This window comes from Lycorma delicatula, chromosome 8 (assembly GCF_047948215.1).
Source record: "Lycorma delicatula isolate Av1 chromosome 8, ASM4794821v1, whole genome shotgun sequence".
Lineage (NCBI taxonomy): Eukaryota > Metazoa > Arthropoda > Insecta > Hemiptera > Fulgoridae > Lycorma > Lycorma delicatula.
In genome coordinates, this window is record NC_134462.1 from 15,714,111 (window position 1) to 15,733,927 (window position 19,817).

General features: G+C 30.2%; 1 protein-coding gene across 1 annotated transcript in view; it reads left to right on the plus strand.

Annotated features, from left to right (window-relative positions):
• The window catches only part of LOC142328921 (uncharacterized), a 407,317-nt gene that overhangs the window by 253,244 nt on the left and 134,256 nt on the right, over positions 1–19,817 (plus strand). Inside the window, exon 3 of the mRNA XM_075373089.1 lies at positions 2,832–2,955. Coding sequence (XP_075229204.1) covers positions 2,832–2,955 — 124 coding nt within the window. The remainder of the gene's footprint in view (positions 1–2,831; positions 2,956–19,817) is intronic.

The following is a 19,817-nucleotide window of genomic DNA, read 5'->3' on the forward strand; positions in this document are numbered from 1 at the left end:
TTTTGGTCCAGTCAATTGCAATTAAAATGGGAAGTGCGCACAACTAGATATTACAACAGTTCTAAATAAAAAATTTCAACATCCTACCGCTAATCGTTTTTGAGTTATGCGAGATCTATACATACGAACATACTTACTTACGTACCTACAGACGTCACGCCGAAACTAGTCAAAATGGATTCAGGGATGGTCAAAATGGATATTTCCGTTGAAATCCAAAAACCGAAATTTTTGGTGATCACAATACTTCCTTTAGGCTTCGTACAAGGATGTAAACATTTAAATATACTATATTTATTTAGATTACATTAGCGAAATATTTAAACTATTTGTTATGTTCATAAAAAAATTGAGTCCGAATTTATCCCCTTGATCAAATGACGTGTTTACCTTAAAAGGTTTGCAGTAGGAAAAGTATAATAAAAAAAAATTCAAAATTCTTAGTAGAAAATATTGAGGCCCAATTAACCCCTCTTGAACTTACGTTTTTATCATCAAACTATGCTGTATTAAAGAATAATTACCAAAAAAAAATAATAATTTTTTTTTTAAATAAAAATTTGTAGTAAAAAAAATTTCGGTCACATTTAACTTCCTTGTTCGACTCCAGTCTCATATATGAAAAAATTATTTATGCCAGATTTCAACTTATCTAGTCAACGGGTTTTCGCAAATAAAACTGTTTAGAAATAATGTTGAATTTCTCTCGACCCTAAATCCTGAAAGTAGTAAGTATGATTATCACGTCAAAAATGGGGTATATCACTTTTTCTGTTTAGCCTCCGGAACCACCGTAAGGTATTACTTCAGAGAATGAATGAAAATAATATAAATGAGAATTAACTGTTGTCTTGTACACTCTCAGGTCGATCACTCTTGAGAAATGTGGTTAATTGAAACCTAACCACCAAAGAAAACCGGTATCCACGATCTAGTATTCAAATTCGTATTAAAGTAACTGCCTTTACTAAGATTTGGTCCTTTGAACTCTCGACTTTGAAATCAGCTGATTGCGATGGCGAGATAACTACTAGATCAATCCGTTGGGCTGAAAAACAGAAAAATAAAGATAGGGTATCGGGTTTAGGCGTAAAACGTCTTTAAAATCACAATGAAACATACGGGTACCAGAACAGAAATTTGTAGCGTAACGAAAAGTTCTATACCGTCCTGCCTTAATAACTCCCTGACTATTAGTCTCACAGACGTACATGACTCACAGAATAATTAATTAATTAGTTTAATAAATTAGCGCTCTCACTCATATTCGTTCAGTGTAGCTCACAACTTAGACGTGATTCGTATGTTTGTGTTTAGTTTGTCGAGATAGATTGATTTAAGTAACAATAAATGTATTTTGTACAATATTTATGTTTAACAAATTAAAGTAAACATGTAAAAAAGTATAAAAATTCAATACGTCAGCCTCAGCTCGCACAAAAGCCAGTCGCGGAAATATAAGCTACGCATATCTTTGGAAAGGGGAGGTTATGGGCCATTTACAAGTACCCCGATATCCGGTGCCGAGCGAGCGACACTGTTTCGGGAACGTCGCAAAGCTGATACGGCGCGCTTAGGGAACGATGCGGACGGCGCGAGCACCTCTACCGCTGCTTATTATGCCTTATGTCTTACTTCTGATATCATAGACTAATGTTGAACAAAATTGTCGTCAAATATTAGTCGAAATCAATATCATGTACCATTTAGTGTCTGTTTTATGTTAAAATTAAATTTAGTACGCATTCAATGTTTCGTTTTTATTTCAATCCAATAAACTAAAAGTGACTTGCTGACATACAGACCGACCAATTTATCTGTAGAGTTGGTCAAGTTTGACTTTCAGTTTTGTTAAAAAAAAATAGATAAGTTTGTTCAAAGTAATTAGATAAGTTGGTCGGTCTGTAGCACGGAGGAACGTTAAACCAACAACCGTGCGCCTCGACACAGCCCCACCCGATTTTTTTTGCAAATTTATACGTTTTAAGGTCTAACCTAAAGCAAAAACATTATTACAGGTGTATATCGCACTGCTTTTGATCTTATATCTCAAATGTCAAATTTGGCTCAAATAATTTTTTATATGGAGCATTGATCAATTAATCTTTTTTTTTCAAAATTCGTTAAAGATGTGGGAGAATATCTCGGCAAAAGCGATCTCGATTTTTTCAAAGACATTTAAGAAAAAACTTTATTAAAGCAATTTTGTTATCTACGATGCTTACATAAATAATCCAAAAATACTTCATAGCTAAAATATGCTTCTTGGTTTTTTTGCTATCGGTTAAGAAATGTCTATATTTTTTTAAATATTAACTCCCGATCTAAAATAGCAGAAAAGTTTTTGAAAATTTTATTTTATACTTTCTTTAATGAAGAGTGTATTAAAGAGAAAATTTTACTAAATTTATTAAGCTTAATCTACATGTTTTGAACAATTTTTCTTAAAATTTATTCCTCATCTCTAAAAAATATGTATTCTGTCTTTTATGTGTAACTCTTTTAATTTATATTATTATTGTTTTTCTGTACTTTTCTTTGTCACTAAAAGGGCTATTAAAATTATTAAAGTAGCTTTGTCACCTGTATCATATTCCGGACTCAGTATTAGAAGCGCATTCTTTTCATTTCTTTTTTTTACCAAATTATGTTGATAAGACAGATAGAATGTTTTAAATTAAAAAAGAAAAATTTATGTTAATAAGGAAAAATTAGTGTTTAATTTTTCTGTATTAATAACCTAAATATTTATGTTGACATACCTTCATATTATATTATAATTTATTTTATAAAAGTATGATCTTTATTTCCTTTTTATATTTTTGTTACAGGTGTACTTTCTTCTTACATTTGTAGTTATGTTTGCATTCGTTTACGAAGAAAGTCATTATTACAGTGGTCAAACGTCAACGCCAAAAAGTCCTAGTATTTTGGAACCTGATGAAATATCTCCAAGTGAGTTACTTATTTTTTCGAATAGTATTTTGAATGGTATTGAGTTATCTATTTATGTATATTGATTAAATGTGTAACTTTTAATTCTTTATTTATTTTTGTACAATTCTAGAGCTTGTATTTAGAATTGTATTATACAATACAATTCTAGAGCTTATGTATTTAGTTTTACTATCATTGTGGAACCATGAAAAATCATTATTTAAAGAGTTCCATTGACAACATTTAAAGAGATATTGTGAAAACAAAATTACTATTCAAAGAATTGCAATCAAAGTTTAGAAAATCCAGTTGACACCCAAGATTGGATAAATTGTGACTGGTTTATGGCTGGGACTATGTACCAATGTTCAAGAAAAAAAGGCTTCATTCTCAAGGTAGCAAAAATTGATTGTGTCAAAACGCACCTACTCGACTGGTGACGGGGTCCATCAGTAACCAGGTAGATGAAAGTTAGTTCAACATACGTTTAAGAAATTAAATTTGTACCTAAAACCTGGCGCAACTACATTGAACGAAAAAAATTATTAATCAAATTGTTTAATCATCATTAAATTTTCATTGTAAATATTTTATGGGTTCCCCCTTTTAATCTTTAACGTAAGGAATATTATTTGAAAAGATCTAATAATAAAACGCGTTAAATTTCACGTATGTTTTTAGTTTTTGTGACTTACCGTCAATAAAACTGACCTCTATTGACAAATTTACTGATTATTTAGTAGAAAATTAAACTAGTGGAAAAACAAAATTTGCATTACCTTTATGGGCATCATCATTAAAAAATTTACGTTCATATATTTTTTAGGTGGGTGCAATAAAGAATAAACAGACGTATATTTAGATTTAAATAAGAACTACTAATGTGCGAATTTTAAAGTGGATTCATGAATACTTAAAAAAATAAAACACAAAAATTGTTTGGAAATGAAAATAAATTTTAGTATATACAAACGGTTTCATATTGTTATAGACTAAGTTTAGAGACAGCGGTATTTGTGAAAATTTAAAAAAAATCTATAATGAGATTAAAAAAGTAATAAATAGATAAGAAATAAAATTAAAAAAATAAAAATTTTAATAAAACATACATAATATATGTTTGTGCGAAGAGCAATCTAATCGCTCGACAACATTGTAAAACCTCTTTAAAGATATTAACTGGGCTGGCCTTAAATCTTATATTTTTGTATCAATTATATATTTTAAGAACATCTTCCTTTCAGCCGTTTTGAGTATTATTAGATACAAGGTAAGAGGGAAGTGATAAATGTAACGAAAGAGTACTGCACGGCTCTTTGCCTAGCATTCCTCTCTGTCAATCAATCAACAGTTATGACAGCCCTACTACCCTTGTGAAGTGACACGGACTAGTTAAAATATTGAATATTATTTATAAAGAATCGTCAGCACTCATTAATGTTGGAGAAAATACTGACGAATTTTTAATTGAAAAAGAGGTAAAACAGTTACTCAGTATCTCCAAAAATATTTATAGCAGTCATAGAAATGACATTTAAAAGAATTAAACTGGAATGAGAAGCGTATATGGATCAGAATTAGTGGAGAGCAACTAATGAATCTAAGATTCGTCAATGACGTTTTGCTGTTTGCTAAACGTTTAACAGAATTGCATATGCCCATGGATGATCCTGTTACAGTTTGTAAAGTGGTTCGCTACCAAATTCTGTTCAGAAACACAGATAATGTGTAATCAGTGGGTAACATATGAAAGAATTACAATGGAGGACAACAAAATGGAAAGTATTGAAGAATATACCTACTTGGATCAACTCATCAATATGAATAACTCCCTACTTCCAGAAGTCTTAACGACGAATAAAACGGGTCTGGAGAGTATTTGGACGTACCTCGACGATTTTCAAGTCAAGAATGTCTGTGATTCTAATGAAACAAGTATTTCATCGATGTCTTCTGCTGGTACTTACTTATGGCTGTCAAACACGAACATTTAGCAGCGCGATAAAGATAAAAGTAAAATCATTACAACGAGGAATGGAACAAAGTATGCTGGAACTGACTAGACTAGATAGAAACACAGCAGTCAGTATTAAATTTATTAAAAAAAGCAGATGTGCTAGAGCATCTGGGCAGTGGGCAGTGGGCAGAGCACATTGTAAGGAGAGAGGAAGGTCGTTGGAAGGCTTTGATGCTGGACTGATCTCCGAGATATTTGACTCGGCCTAGAGAAATAGGCGCGCATAGGTGGCATAAAGAAATCAAAGGGACTGCTGGGATCAACCCGTAGCAGAGGGCTCGAGACAGAGTGGAGGTGAACTTAGTCAGAGAGGGTGATTAGCAGGAGTAACCGGAAGAGACGATATCCACAAAGGATTGACATGGTTGCACTTAGTTACACAAGTGAGCAGCTGCGATAGACTGTTGCTCAGCCCAAGCTGTTATGAGCCTCATAATTATTGTACGTCACCAAAAAAAAAAAGACAGTGCTTGATTCGGTTTGCAGAAACAAAATCAGTTAGTCATATAAATAGATGATATGCGAGTCTATATTAGAAATTATCCGAGTGAAAAATCATAAATGGCATGAAAAGTTTTTGGAAACCGTAAGCGTTTTAAAAGAATATTCATCTGGTTGACCTAAAACAAGTAACGGACACGCAGCCTTTCCAGCGATGTCTAAACCGTTCATTTCGTAGTTAATCGTCACCAAAACATTCCCAAAACCACTGTGCTTGATAGCGTTCCCAACTTCGTGCTTATAAATTGCAGCTACGCCGTGAAATTAAATCTAATGCTAAGCCTTATAGTTCAGTTTGTAAAATCCTTGTTAGACTTCATATCTTCTCTTGAAAACTACTTACTTTGCATTTTCTTTTCTGACGGAGCAAAATCTCCCAAAAGTGAATGCCTGGCGTGGTATTAATCGAATTTTTGGACCATGTTTTTTTCACAAGCAGATTATTATGGTCATAATGTACTCGGACATGTTAGAAAATTTTGTGATTAAAATTATCGAGGGCCTAATTTTCCAATAGGATTTAGTCCCTCCACATCATGCAGAAATTATGCCCACTGTGCTCATTGAGAGAAGACCGGATTGGCAGAGAAGCTCTCATCGTTTGACCACCGCGAACGGAGTCCTGATTCGACACCGATGGATTTCTTTTTTAGGTTATGTAAACGTCATCTTATCCCAAAAAATAATTCAGTCACTTGATCACCTACGCCAAAGAATAACAACAGCCGGGGAGGCGATTTCTATAGCCTGCAAAAAAAAAATGTATTTAAATATTATAAAACAGCACAGATTTTTTTTGGAAACTTGGTATGTACAACAACAGACTTTAGAACAACAGATTTTAGGCAGTTATGTTTTTTCAGCCACTTGTAGATATTTACAGAACTATTTGCATTAGATAATTTCTTTATATCGACTATATTTTGATATATCTTGCTAAAAATGCAATAATTTTTCATTTTAATTTGCATTTTCAGTAATTTGTAATGTACTGAAAATTATATATTTATTTGTTTTTTTTTTATTATTACATCTCTTACTATATTCGATTCTTCACGTCAATAACCATAAGAAATCACTAACAAAGATTTAATTAATGTCCTAAAAATTTCAGTACAACCTCATTTCACCGAAGTAGCTGAAATCCGAGCGAAATATTGCACTTGTCGTAACTCGCAAACAAAACATTTTAGAACAAACTTTTAATGAATTTTTTACCATTATTTTTACAAGTAGAATAGGTTTTGAAAGTAGTGATACATTTTGTATACAGTGCGAATTCTCAGTAGAGTGATACACGCTCGGTATAAGTCGTGCAGAGTCTATTTTAAAATCTATTTTAAAATCTGAGATGAAAATCAGTTTCTGTTAACAATAATGATTTTTTATACTTGTTAGAATTTTTTTTTAACCTCCTGGTCCACCGTTAGGTATTGCTTCAGAGAATGAGATGAATTATTTGTAGCGTGTGTGAAAATCCCATGCCTTACCGAGATTCGAACCCGGGACCTCCGGATGAAAGCCCGAGACGCTACCACTCGCACTACGGAGGCCGACACACTTGTTATATTTAAGTTTACTTACTTTATGCCAATATACAATGTCATATATTAAGTTTGACATTAAATGTTATCAAAAGGAAAAAAAAACAAGTTTTATATTTAATAAAAATTTAACCAATAAAGTAATAGATCTCTTTATATGAAAACTCAAGTCTAAAATAAACATTCATTTGTGAATATTTATTTTAATTTTTTTTTTTGTTTAAATTTTCAGTTAAATGTGGTAAACTATTTGTTCAACTTCATTCATTTTATGGATAAGAAACTACTATTTCGCTGATGAATGCTGAGTAGTCTAACAAATGAAGATCGTTTTGCTAGGGAAGCGTTGTAAAATGTTTACTCTTTTCCTTCTGTTGAAGTTGATCATAGTGTAGGTCAGCAATCAAAGTAATTCTTTTTTCTTATATTCTACATTGAATCCTCCTTTTAAACTAATAGAAAATTTACGAGTTTTTTATTTAAAAAAAAAAAAATCAATTCAGAAATAAAAAAGTAAAGTTAATAATAGAATCATAACATTGAATTATTAATTTAAAAATATTTTTTCGTAAAGTAATAGATTTGTCAAATGATTACTGAAATCTGATGACAAAAATAAATAAATAAATAAAAAAATTACAAAAAATATCAGTACATCTCTTTAATTTCATTCAACGTAATTTACGATTTTATTTTGTCACCATCTTTTTTTATTTGTTCTATTACAAAAAACGTTAGAAAATGTTAGCATTATTTACCCGGTTACGCCGATAAATTTATTAATTATAAACATTCATACTTAATATCTTAATTACTAAATGATTACAATGCATACAAATTCTACAAATATGTAAAAAAATAGCAAAATGAAACGAGTAAAACGAAATTGCAAAAAAATAAAATCGTAAAAATATCTGCGAAATTGTGAAATAAAATAGTCTTAAAAAGTCATTATATATTTTTGCACAATTTTTCCGTACTAAAAACCTATCTAATAATCCTAATACCCATCAAAACTAGTTTTATAAACGTTGAGATAGAAAAAAACTAAAAAAATATTTCAGAATATTTTTAAATTTGTGAGCAAAATTATCAAGGGGACTTTTTTATTGATTATGATGATGACTAATAAATAAAATATAAGCATCAAAATTCCCAAATTTAGAATAATTTTTATTTTTATTTTAAGGGATTCCGTAATTTAGGAAAACTTTATTTATAAAGAAGTGATTCCTAACAAAAAACAATCTGATGTTGACACCACATAACTTTCTTATACGCCAATTAAATTACATACACGCATTTTTTGCTGTACTTCATTTAAACGTTTTCATTTGAAAGTGAAATACGATCCTCCAATTCTTTAGTAAAGTGGACAGTTACACAACTGCTGAATTAATAGTTTTTATTAACATAAAATATTTATACAATTATTAATTCAACAATTTTTACTCGTATTACTAGATTAGTATTATTCGTATCTTCGTGAGTTGCTGATAAAAAAGTTTTAGATTTCTGGTGGGTCGTACAAACAAAAGTTAATAATAATTAAACTATTTCGTTTAGTGAACTCCTGTATATTGGTTACAATTGTTAATTTCAACCTAACGGTGTAAAAATTCAGTTTTTATTATTAGATTATTTGGTGAATAATAAAAAATGAAAAAAAAAAAACAATCATACAGGAACAAGAAAGATAACATGAAGAAATATATCTAAAAAAAATGACAAGATGAGTATGAAAAGGAAAAAAATGTTAAGAACAAGGGAATAATAGAAAAATTAAGAGATAATGATAAATATAAAGAGAACGAAAATATTAAAACCAAAGAAATAATAAAAAGATTAACAGAGGATGATGAATATAAAGAGAGAAAATTTGAAAACTAGGGAACGCTTACACAAATTAAGATCAGAAGAATCATATCAAACCAAAGAGCGATTAAATACAAAAACAAAAAAAAACAAATAACGAAATGACGATCAACTCCGACTTAGGGAGAATATTGTCCGACAATATCAGAGGAGTAATAACTAAAAGAATTTGTACAATTTATTAAAGATCGGACATGTTTGTCTCAGTGTATATTTTGTTCTTGTTTTCAGTCACTCTGTAGTTAACTTTAATGTAGATAAAATTAAACTAGAAAATCCAAAAGTAGTAAATATTAAATAATCAGATGTTTCACCAAATATATAACATATACACATACTCGTATATAATGCCTATTAAATTACATCTATACATTTTTAAAAGTACATAAAATTTTATTTTACCAATAATTTTTTTTCATTTTTTTTTTATTATCTTTGAATTATTATTGTAAAACTTTTTGTACAATCACGGGTTAATAATTATTAAATCAATATATTTAAATTAAAAAAGAGAAAATAATAAAAATTAATCAAAAAAAACAAAAGGAGATGAAGTCAGATACTAACCGATGTGCCTTCCTGTTGAGATCTAAATATTTTATTAATTAAAATTTTAATTTTAATGCACAACTAGATGTTACAACAGTGCTAAATCCAAAATTTCAACATCCTACGGGTAATCGTTTGATAGTTATGCAAGATTCATATGGACATATATACTTACATATGTACGTACAGACGTCAAGCCGAGACTAGTCAAAATGAATTCAAGATGGTCAAAATGGATATTTTTCGTTGAAACATGAAAGCCGAAATGTTTCGCGATCACAATACTTCCTTTACTACGTACAAAGAAGTTAAAAGAAAAAAGGAGATGAAATCTGAAGACCAACATTTTTGTGATAACAATATTTCCTTGACGTACAAGGAAGTAAAAATAAAAAAGTTTTCTTTTAAAATATTGAAAGTAAAAGTATAACTTTTATGAAAGTAATGAAAAATTGCCTTTCATTTTGGGTCCGGAATATAATATAGGTGCCAAAGCTAATTTAATTTTAATAGGTCTTTAACTGATGAAGAAAAATACATAAAAAAAGATTTAAAAAGAAACAGAATTTAATTATAATTTTAAAGGTAAAATAAATTTTAAGAAATATATCCAAAAATACTCATTCATAGATTAAGCAAATTTTTAAGTAGATTTTTAACAAATTGACCTAACTAAAGTATTCTCTAAATCTAACACCCCCTTCAATAAAGGATAAATTAATGAAAACGAAATTTAAAAAAAATGTTCCCGCATTTTAGGTCTGGGGTCGATAATTTAAAAAAAGATGTAGGCATTTCTTGATAGCTCTGCATATTGTGCGAAATAGTATGAACATCAAAAAATATTTAAATCGAAGAAAAAAAGAGCGAAACTACAAAAAACATAAATTTCAATTTTAAAAGGTGGAGTTTGAATACGTTGTAACAAATTTGCTTTAATAAATACTTCTCTAAAATGCCTCTGAAGAAAATCGAAATTGGTTTTTTTGCATTATCGCCCACCCCATTAATAAATTAAAAAAATAAATAAATAAATATCATCAATGCTTTATATGTAGTAATATTGGAGCCAAGTTTGAAGAAAATCAGTTCATAATAATTTAAGAACCGTAAGATTGATCTTATACCTTAAGAACAATCTTAAGGTATAAGGCCAAAAGCAATGCGACATATATTACGTACTTACAATACATACATGTTTTTTTTTTTTTGGTCTAAATGAACTAGTTCGATTCTAAAAGAGATATGTAAAATCCCGATATCCATTTTCGACATGATCGCTATATTTTTCCCTTTAATAAAGCTATTCGACATACGAGAATACTCGCCGGTAAAGTAACTGCCTAAAATATTCCCACAAAACTGTCGATCTTTACTTAACATTTAAATTAACGATAGAATTTTTTTCTGTGAAAGAAACTTTTTTTTTATTCTTAAAATAAAGGTTATTTTTAGTACGTTATAAAGTGCTTAAGAGACTACTTTATAACTAGTTAATTGTTCATGAATTTAAATTGGGTTTATTTACTCTGTAAATTTGTTTAAAATAGGACGATAAAATCCGGTATTTACGAAATAAAAAGAGATTTATTTAATTGCGGTCATTTTGTAACATATATATCCTCAAATTACTTTTCTAACTTACTTTTTATTTATTTTTTTTTAAAACATTTCAGTGTTAACGTCAAATGTTAGTAATTAGCCTTAACACTGGTTTTGGTGCATTTTTTTTGCGTAAGCTGTAAAAATATACGTCTTTCAGTTAGATTAATCCTCTTATTTTTTAGCATCGTTACTGCGTTTACTTTTGATGCTGAATTAAAAAGTTTTTAGTAAATTTTATCTCTTTCTGTCCCTTTCGTTGTTTAATTTCAAGTGTTATTTTATTCAGTAGAATATTCTTGTATTAATAAAAAATTTTATGCTGGGTTTTTATTTTTATAATATTTTTAATTAAGTCTTATTCTTCGTTAAGTGGATCAACTTTCATAATTATTTTTGTTATATAAAAAAATCAACTAGTGTCTGATTATATTATAGTATATAATAAAACTAGTGTCTGTACATCGTTTTCTTACTTAGATTCCATTTATTATTAATTTCGTTATCTATTGGTGCTACAAGGGAAAGTATAGTGATCGACCAAAATTTCGCCTTTCGGAGTTTTCACAGATAACGACCATTTCACAAACTTCTTATTCCAAAAACCACAAAAAAGTTATAGAAATTTTCATAAGATGTTGTACGTAGGTACAATTATCGACATATAGTATCTCGAAATGGAAAGAACAATACTTCTTTATTGTTGTGAGTTACTGGGAATCGAGTTATCGAAATCGTACGCGAAGTGTCAACAAGATTTTTTAAATGCTTTTCCAGATGCTAATGTGCCAAACAAATACACTGTATGTCATCTATTTAATCGTGTTCGGAATACAGGTAGTGTACGTACTGTAAGCGTACCTGCCGTCTAAGTGCTTCAACTGACGACGGTCTGTAGACTATAAATGAAACACTTCGAAAACTTTCTAACCAGATTGGGCTATCTTATGGAAGTGTTCATAAGGCTACTAAAGTTCTAAAATTACATCTGTACCGGATTGTCATCAGCTCCAAGAACCAGATATGGAAAAACGAATGCTGAATTCTTGGTGGTTTAAAAATTTCATTCGAAATGACATATTTGTTCTAGATAAGGATTTTTTCAACGATGAAGCTTGGTTTTATCTTAGCGGATAGGTTAACTGTACATTACCGAATATGTTCTTCAGAGAACCCACATGTGTTCCACCAACAGCCATTATATTTTAAAAAATTTGGGATGCGGTGTGGTATATCTCGTCGGAGAATTGTCGGGCCTATCTTTTTTTGTGGAGACCGTCACAGCTGAACGGTATCAAGAAATAATCACGGAGTTTATGATTAAATTCCGTGATAATTTCTTGATATAGCTTTACTGAACGTGATTGCTGGCTACAACAAAGATGGAACAACTTCACACACGCGGCTTGCAGTAGTATGCAATTTCTTCGCGATTTCATGATGACCGGATAATTTTTCGTGGTCTATGGCCTCCTCGATCACCGGACCTGAGTCCTCCCGATTTTTATTTGTGGGGCTTTTTGAAAGATATGTACTCAAACAAACTTGATGAACTGACGCAAAATATTGAATACTGTATATCAAATGTCACTGCTGCTACACTGAAAAAGGTCGCATACAATGTAAGAAAACGGGTTGATTCATGTGTAAAAATCATGGAGGACATTTCTAGCACTTATTATAAAATTATAAGTAAATCTTTTGTAAATATTAATATTATTTTGCAAATTAATAAAAAAAAAAAAATAATAATAATAATAAGGCTTTTTAAAACATAATTTGTCATTTGGGTTTCGAGACTTACTAGGTTACGATCACCCGTGCATTTCCCAGCTTTTGCCTTACTTTCGACCTCATCGGTCAGTAGGCCATAATAATTACCCATATATATATTTTTTTTAATGAACTATAATTTCTTTAGCTTTTCTAAATATTATTTGCACTTTTAAAACTTATTGAAGTAAATAATTACTCCAGTAAATACTTTTAAGTTTCAAAAACAAGATAGCTAAATGGGACTCGTAATATATCCACTTTTTTAACTTTAGTTTTCATGACAAATCGAAAAAATGTTTTTAATTTACTATAACTTGTGATACTTTATCTGTTTTCTGTTTTTTTTTTTTTTTTCAAAAAGTGGCCGTTATAAAAATTGTTATATCAGGTAGCTGCCGAACAAGAGGATAAAACGGAACCCAAACCTTTTTATTAAATGATTTTTTTTTTTAGCTACTCTAATTGTGTAAATAACCATTCGGGCTGGTCTAATGGTTAACTTGTCGTCGTAAATCAGTTATTTAATAGCTGATTTTCGAAGTCAAAAGTTCTGAGGTTCAAATCCTAGTAAAAATTGGTTGATGTTATACGGATTTGAATAATAGACAACGGGTACCGGTGTAATTTGGTATCATCCTTGTCTCATTGAACCCTGAGAGGGTTGCTTATTCTTCACTAGTTAACAGATTGCAACTTACACATTAGGATAATACTATAAGTACGGTAAAACTTTGATGGTATAAACAAATTTTGGTCAAAGAGTTTAACTGGAACCTAAAAAATTTGATATTTTCTGCAATTATACAAGTAATACTACATCATTTTCAAATTAGAACGTCATTTCATCAAATACTAGAGGTCAAGTCGAACCCAAAATCTTTTCTATTTTTCCGGTTAGGCCAAGTATGGATCATGCAAATATATATTTTATTCAATTTTTTTCTTTTCTCGCAATATTATTTCATTATTTTTGCGTGTTTGGTCTTTCTCTCTTACATCCCTTTTACCCAGGTGTGATTTTTTTCCTTTCTCGCCGTTTCAAACTCAACTTAGTGTATTTTTAGTATGAATAGCTTTCTATCTTTCGTTTCCTGTTCTTGGATCCCTAGGTTCTGTAATTCTTTTGTTGCAGGTACCCTTGGTTGATCTTTTATTCCCAGAGTTTATGGTATACTTGTTTATTTAGCCTCCTCGTCCATCCTTTATGCATGGCTCAGGAATATCAGTCTCATTCTTTTAACGCTTTTTCGATGACTCTATTTCTTCATACAATTCTTGGTTGGATTTCAGTCTGTATCCTTCTGTTGGTTTTTTCGGGTCTAGATAGTTCTCAGTGTTCTCGATATTTCCTCTTAACAGTTTCTGGTCGGTCAGGTGTAACGTTTCATTTCCCTATGGTACCACTGGACTCATCACTGTGGCATAATGTCTGAGTTTTGCCTTTTCGAGAAGTCTTTTTATTGTAGATATTTTTGGTCAGGAAACATAATTTAACCAGTTTGATTCTTCGCTCTCCTATTGCCGCTCTCTCCATATTGTTGCATTTTATTGTTCACCCTAGATATTTGAAACTAGACATCATTTTAAAACCTCCGTATTCTGAGTTAATTTTTTTTTAGGATGGTTTTTGATGCTGGGAAGTTTTTTAATTTTTCAAAGGACATCTGTAAGCCTACTCTATCAGCCTCCTGTTATATTTATAATTTTAATCTTTTTCGTAATTATACACTAAATATTGCATAATAAAGTTATTAATAATTAAAAACCGATAGTGTATTTAAAATAATAATCTGTCAAGTGCAAAACTGTGAAAGTTATGCAATCCTTCGTCGGCTTTGTTTGGCAATAACATTCGTCATACTTATGACTGCAACTATTTACGATTAGTTTAATTAAATGAACTTTTTTGATATTTTAATTATATATATATATTTCATGTAAAAATTTAAGAAAATAAGATCGAAATTAATATTTAAAAGGTAAAACATATTTCTACATTTTAAATACTCTAATCTATTGCTCGTAGCAATGTAAATATATATATATATATATATATATATATATATATATATATATATATATATATATATATATATATATATATAAAGAAAATGTTGTGATTAATTCATAATCAACGCCCAGTAAAACTTAGTGAAGATAAATCACGAAAATTTGTTTACTTATTCATCTTCTTCCGATGTACGTGCACACTACGGATTTTTTTAAATACTCAGATAAAATATATTCATATAAATATCTAAAAAACATTTTTCGAGTTTTTTCAATTCGATAGTTGCAACGGTGTACGGGTCGACGGTTCAATCAACACAGCCAGTATCACTCTTACTATATATGTGACGCGACTGGCTGCACCTGCCTCCGGTGACTTGACTAAAGAACATAAAATAAATAAAAATTGCCCTCAACGGAGAACGTAAGTAACTATATTGCGCGGGCGAATTCGCGATAGGGGTGCTTCTTAATATATATATATATATATATATCCTTTAGCTACATTCCTTTCCTTTTTTTTAACAACAGGTAAATTTATTTCCTTTGCGTTTTTTCATAAGAGTAATGTTTTTAGTAATCTAACCAAATTATAATAAAATAAAATTAGAAGATAATATATTTCTTTAAAAGAGTTAACTGAAAAGGTGGGCTTATATTAATATTAGCGCTATTATTTTTAATTTGAGTGACAAATCTAAAATTTTAAAGGTTGTCGTTTTATGATATAAAAAAAACAAGAGAAAAGATTGATAAATTTGTTTCTCAATAATAGAAAATATCTCTCTAATTATTTGTTTAATTCACAACTAATACCACTGAATTCAATTTTTATGACGATTGTATTAAATCATTTTTAGGCGCCAGTAAATATAATTTATTTTGGCTTATTTTCGTAAATTAAAACGTCTGATATTTTAGTACAGTTCTTAACAAATGCAATGTCTACAAAAAAAAATTATTAATTTTTAATTTATTAATTTTTAATAAAAAATATAGCATAAAAATTTATATAATTTATAAAATTTTTACAAATGTAACACTATCCATTTAGAAACAAACCAATACAAACGAACTATTTTCCCATTATATTGCGTCATATCGAAGCTCAATTTAGCCTTCGAAAAACGATATTTTTTTATTACATTATTTAGTGATCCAAAGGTTCTTTTCATTCATGAAATTAAACTGAATTCATATAATTGATCAATTTTTTTCTTTTAATTAAATTAAAAGAATTCCTTTTACAGAAACGCATTATTACAATGTTAATTTTAATTTTTAATTAATAGTTATTTATTAAATTATCTTAGTTTTTTGCATACTTCATTAAAGGTGGCATTTATAAAGGCTGACAAAATATTGATGAGTTTCCCGGCTATTCTTTCTTCTTCTTGAGAATAATCCAAATTTTCTGGAAGCTTAATTTCTTAATAACTGAAAGATTGACATTTGTGTTGATATTTTTTTTTTCCAACTGTACCTTAAAACTGAATTTGTAAAAATTCTACAAAGTTATAAAAAGTAGTATTGTAAAATAAAAAAATAAAACAAAGTTGTTAAAGAATAAAATCGTCAAAAAATCTACAAAAGTGTAAAATAAAAAAACGTTAAAAAGTCATTCGATGTTCTTGCATAATTTTTCCGTTCTAAAAAAAAACTTTTTAATAACGCCTAATATTCACGAAAATTAGTTTTTGAAACGTTGTTATCGAAAATTTTTATTTTAAGTTTGCAGAATTTTTAAAAATTTAGAAGCTCCTTGTCAAGGGGATCTTTTTTATTGATTAAGATGATTATCAAAATAATATTTAAAATTAAAATTTTGAATAATTTTATTATATTTCAGGGGCTTCCTTACTCTGTGAGGAATATTTTTAAAAAATTCTTTAATTTATAAAAGGTGAGCCATAATAATAAAAATTAATTTAAAAGAGAATTGTTTAAAAATATTGAAAAAAAAAAGTATAACTTTTATGAAAGTAATGAAAAAATTGCTCTTTTTTGGGGTCTGGAATATGATACAGATGTCAAAGGTATTCGAATTTTAATAGCCTTTTGAGTGATGAAGAAAAGAAATCTGATGTAGGCACCACCTAACTTCCTTGTACGCCTATTAAATTACACATTTTTTTTTAAATGGAAAGCACATAAAACTTTATTTCATTAAACACTTCTGATATTTTTTCATAGTTTTTTTTATTATTATTTATCGTAATTTATTTTATAATCAGAGATTAATAAATTAATATATATAAATTTTAAAAAAAGTTAAATAAATGGAGATGAAATCTGATTCGAACCGATGTGCCTTCCCCTTCTAAGACCCGAATATTTCATTAATTAAAATTTCATTTGGCTATAACTCTGGAACCAATGAAAATAAGTACCACTTATGATAAATCGTTGAAAATCCCTCAATGAGGATTTATAACAGCAGTTAAGAAAAAGTCCAAAATCCAAATGTTTTTGGATTTGGGCTTTCAGTGAATTGCAATCAAAAAGGGAGGTACACAATTAGACGTTACAGTCCTAAATCCAAAATTTCAATATCCTACGGCTAATAGTTTTTGAATTATGCGAGATACATACGTACGTAAATACATACAGACGTCACGCCGAAATTAGTCAAAATAGATTCAGGGATGGTCAAAATGGATATTTTGACCATCCCCGATAAATCCCCTTTATAAATCTGAAAAACGAAATTTTGCGCGAACATAATAATACTTCCAATACTTCGTACAAGAAAGTACGAAGTAAGTATTTTTTCATACAAAAATTAATAATAAAAGTTAAAAGAGTTAGAGTAAAATAAAATAGCCTACATATATTATATTTTAGATGTAGGGAAAATTTTTTAAACAAATCATTCTAAAATTACTTAAGCATATTAACAAATATGCTTAAGTATATATTTTTCTAAATCTAGCACCTCTTCAATAATGACTTAAATAAATCTAAACAATTTAAAAAAATCTTTATGTACTTTACGCCCAGGGTCTATATATTAAAAAATTGTAGTCATTTATCAATAGCTCTTATAAACTTACAAAAAGTTTTGAAAAATAGGTAAACCGAAGGGAGAAAGAACAAAAGAACAAAAAAAAAAACATATATTTTCATTTTAAGAGGTAAGGATTAATTTTTTCGAAAAAAAATTATTTATATATGCATTGCAACAGATTTGCTTTGATAAAATTTCCTTTAAATACCTCTGAATTTTTTTTTTTTTTGCTCAATGACAATTATATTTACAATCGGCTCTCCTGCGCAGCCATAAGTAAGTTTCCTGACAAAAGCACGTCATAAGAAGGTCCTTAAGGAACCCCCAAATTAAATAATACACAATAAATAGTCAAATATGAAATTTCAAGCTCTGTTATAAATCACAAACCATTAATTTCAGTACCATATAGTTCACAAAACAAACATTAATAACAAATACATGAGATAGTTTTAACCGTCGGACGACTCTGCTGTTATCGAGTAGAGTAATTGCAAAGTGGTTTACATGATTCTCAAGTCTCTGCAGGTATTTGACATTGCGCTGTTGGTGCAATCTCACGAACCGATGGGAGCTCCAGATAATCCTGAATCTCATCATTCCGCGTGAACCACGGAGCTTCGGCAATTATATTCGCTACTTTGTTCTGAAATCGTTGTGTAATTTCCACATTACTAGTACTGCCCGTTCCCCACAATTCTACACCGTACGACCAGATTGGGCGCAGGATAGCCTTGTAAATTAAGATCTTGTTGGATAACGTGAGGCTCTCGTGACACTTCCAGGTCAAACACCGATCCAGGTGAAGTCCCAGATACCGCACACTCTCCGTTTACGGGATCAAAACACCATTGAAGTACACACCGGGACAGTCACCTCTCCGCATGGCAAATTTGACGTGACAGTCACCTCTCCGCATGGCAAATTTGACGTGCCTCGATTTACCTTGATTAACCTTAATCCTCCACTTCTTCTGCCACACGCACACACGATCCAGCGCCATTTGCAGGTTCAGCGAGGCTAGGCCAGAGTTTTCGTTAACGGTCAGGATAGTAGTGTCATCAATGAACGTGACGACGTTACAATCATCCAGGACCGGAATGTCCGCAGCGAATATGGAATACAACAGAGGGTCCAGCATAGAGCTCTGAAGGACAACCGATCCAATCTCAAAGAACCTTGAAAACTCGTCGTTACATTTCACCTGAGCAAAACGCCCCTCAAGATAATTCCGCAAGACTAGAAAGTAGGGTTGAGGAAGTTGTAGCTTTAACTTGTAGAGTAAGACAGGTATCCATACCTTATCAAAGGCTTGTTGGATGTCTAAGAACGCTGCCGAGCAGAATTTCTGCTCCTCCAGACACCCACTGATGACTATGGCATTGATTAAAAAAAAAAAAAATTTTTACGATATCCCCATCCATTAAAGAATTAAAAAAAAAAAATGAATACAACTGAGCAAAATTTGAAGAAAATCAATCGGTTTGCTCATTCCTGAGATATAATGCCAAAAGCAGTACGACTCGCAAACATAAATATGTTTTTGTGGTGTAAATGAACTAGTTGGACCCACAAATGAAAAAATTACCAAAAAAATACCACACTTCTCAGGAATGGTCGATCTGAGACTGTACAAGACTACATTTCATTTACATTCATTCCTATCATCCTCATTCATCCTCTGAAGTAATATCTTACGGTGGTACCGGATAGAAACAAAATAAAGAGACAAAGACGACTACAGCATCTGTACATCAGTGCTATATTAGCTCTGACGGGAGAGCTCATGAGCTTCGTGAGCTCTCATGCCCACATCAGTGCTCATTCGTGAGAGGGGGTACTAATGAAATACTATACCCACTTTTGGTGGGAGAGTGCGATTTTGCAAAACGTTTTTTAATGTCATTTTTTATCCCCCCTTACCCAATAAAGTTGAAAATTTAATGGCATCAATATGTCCTATATATAGAAGTAATCTGACAAAGTTTGGTCAAAATCG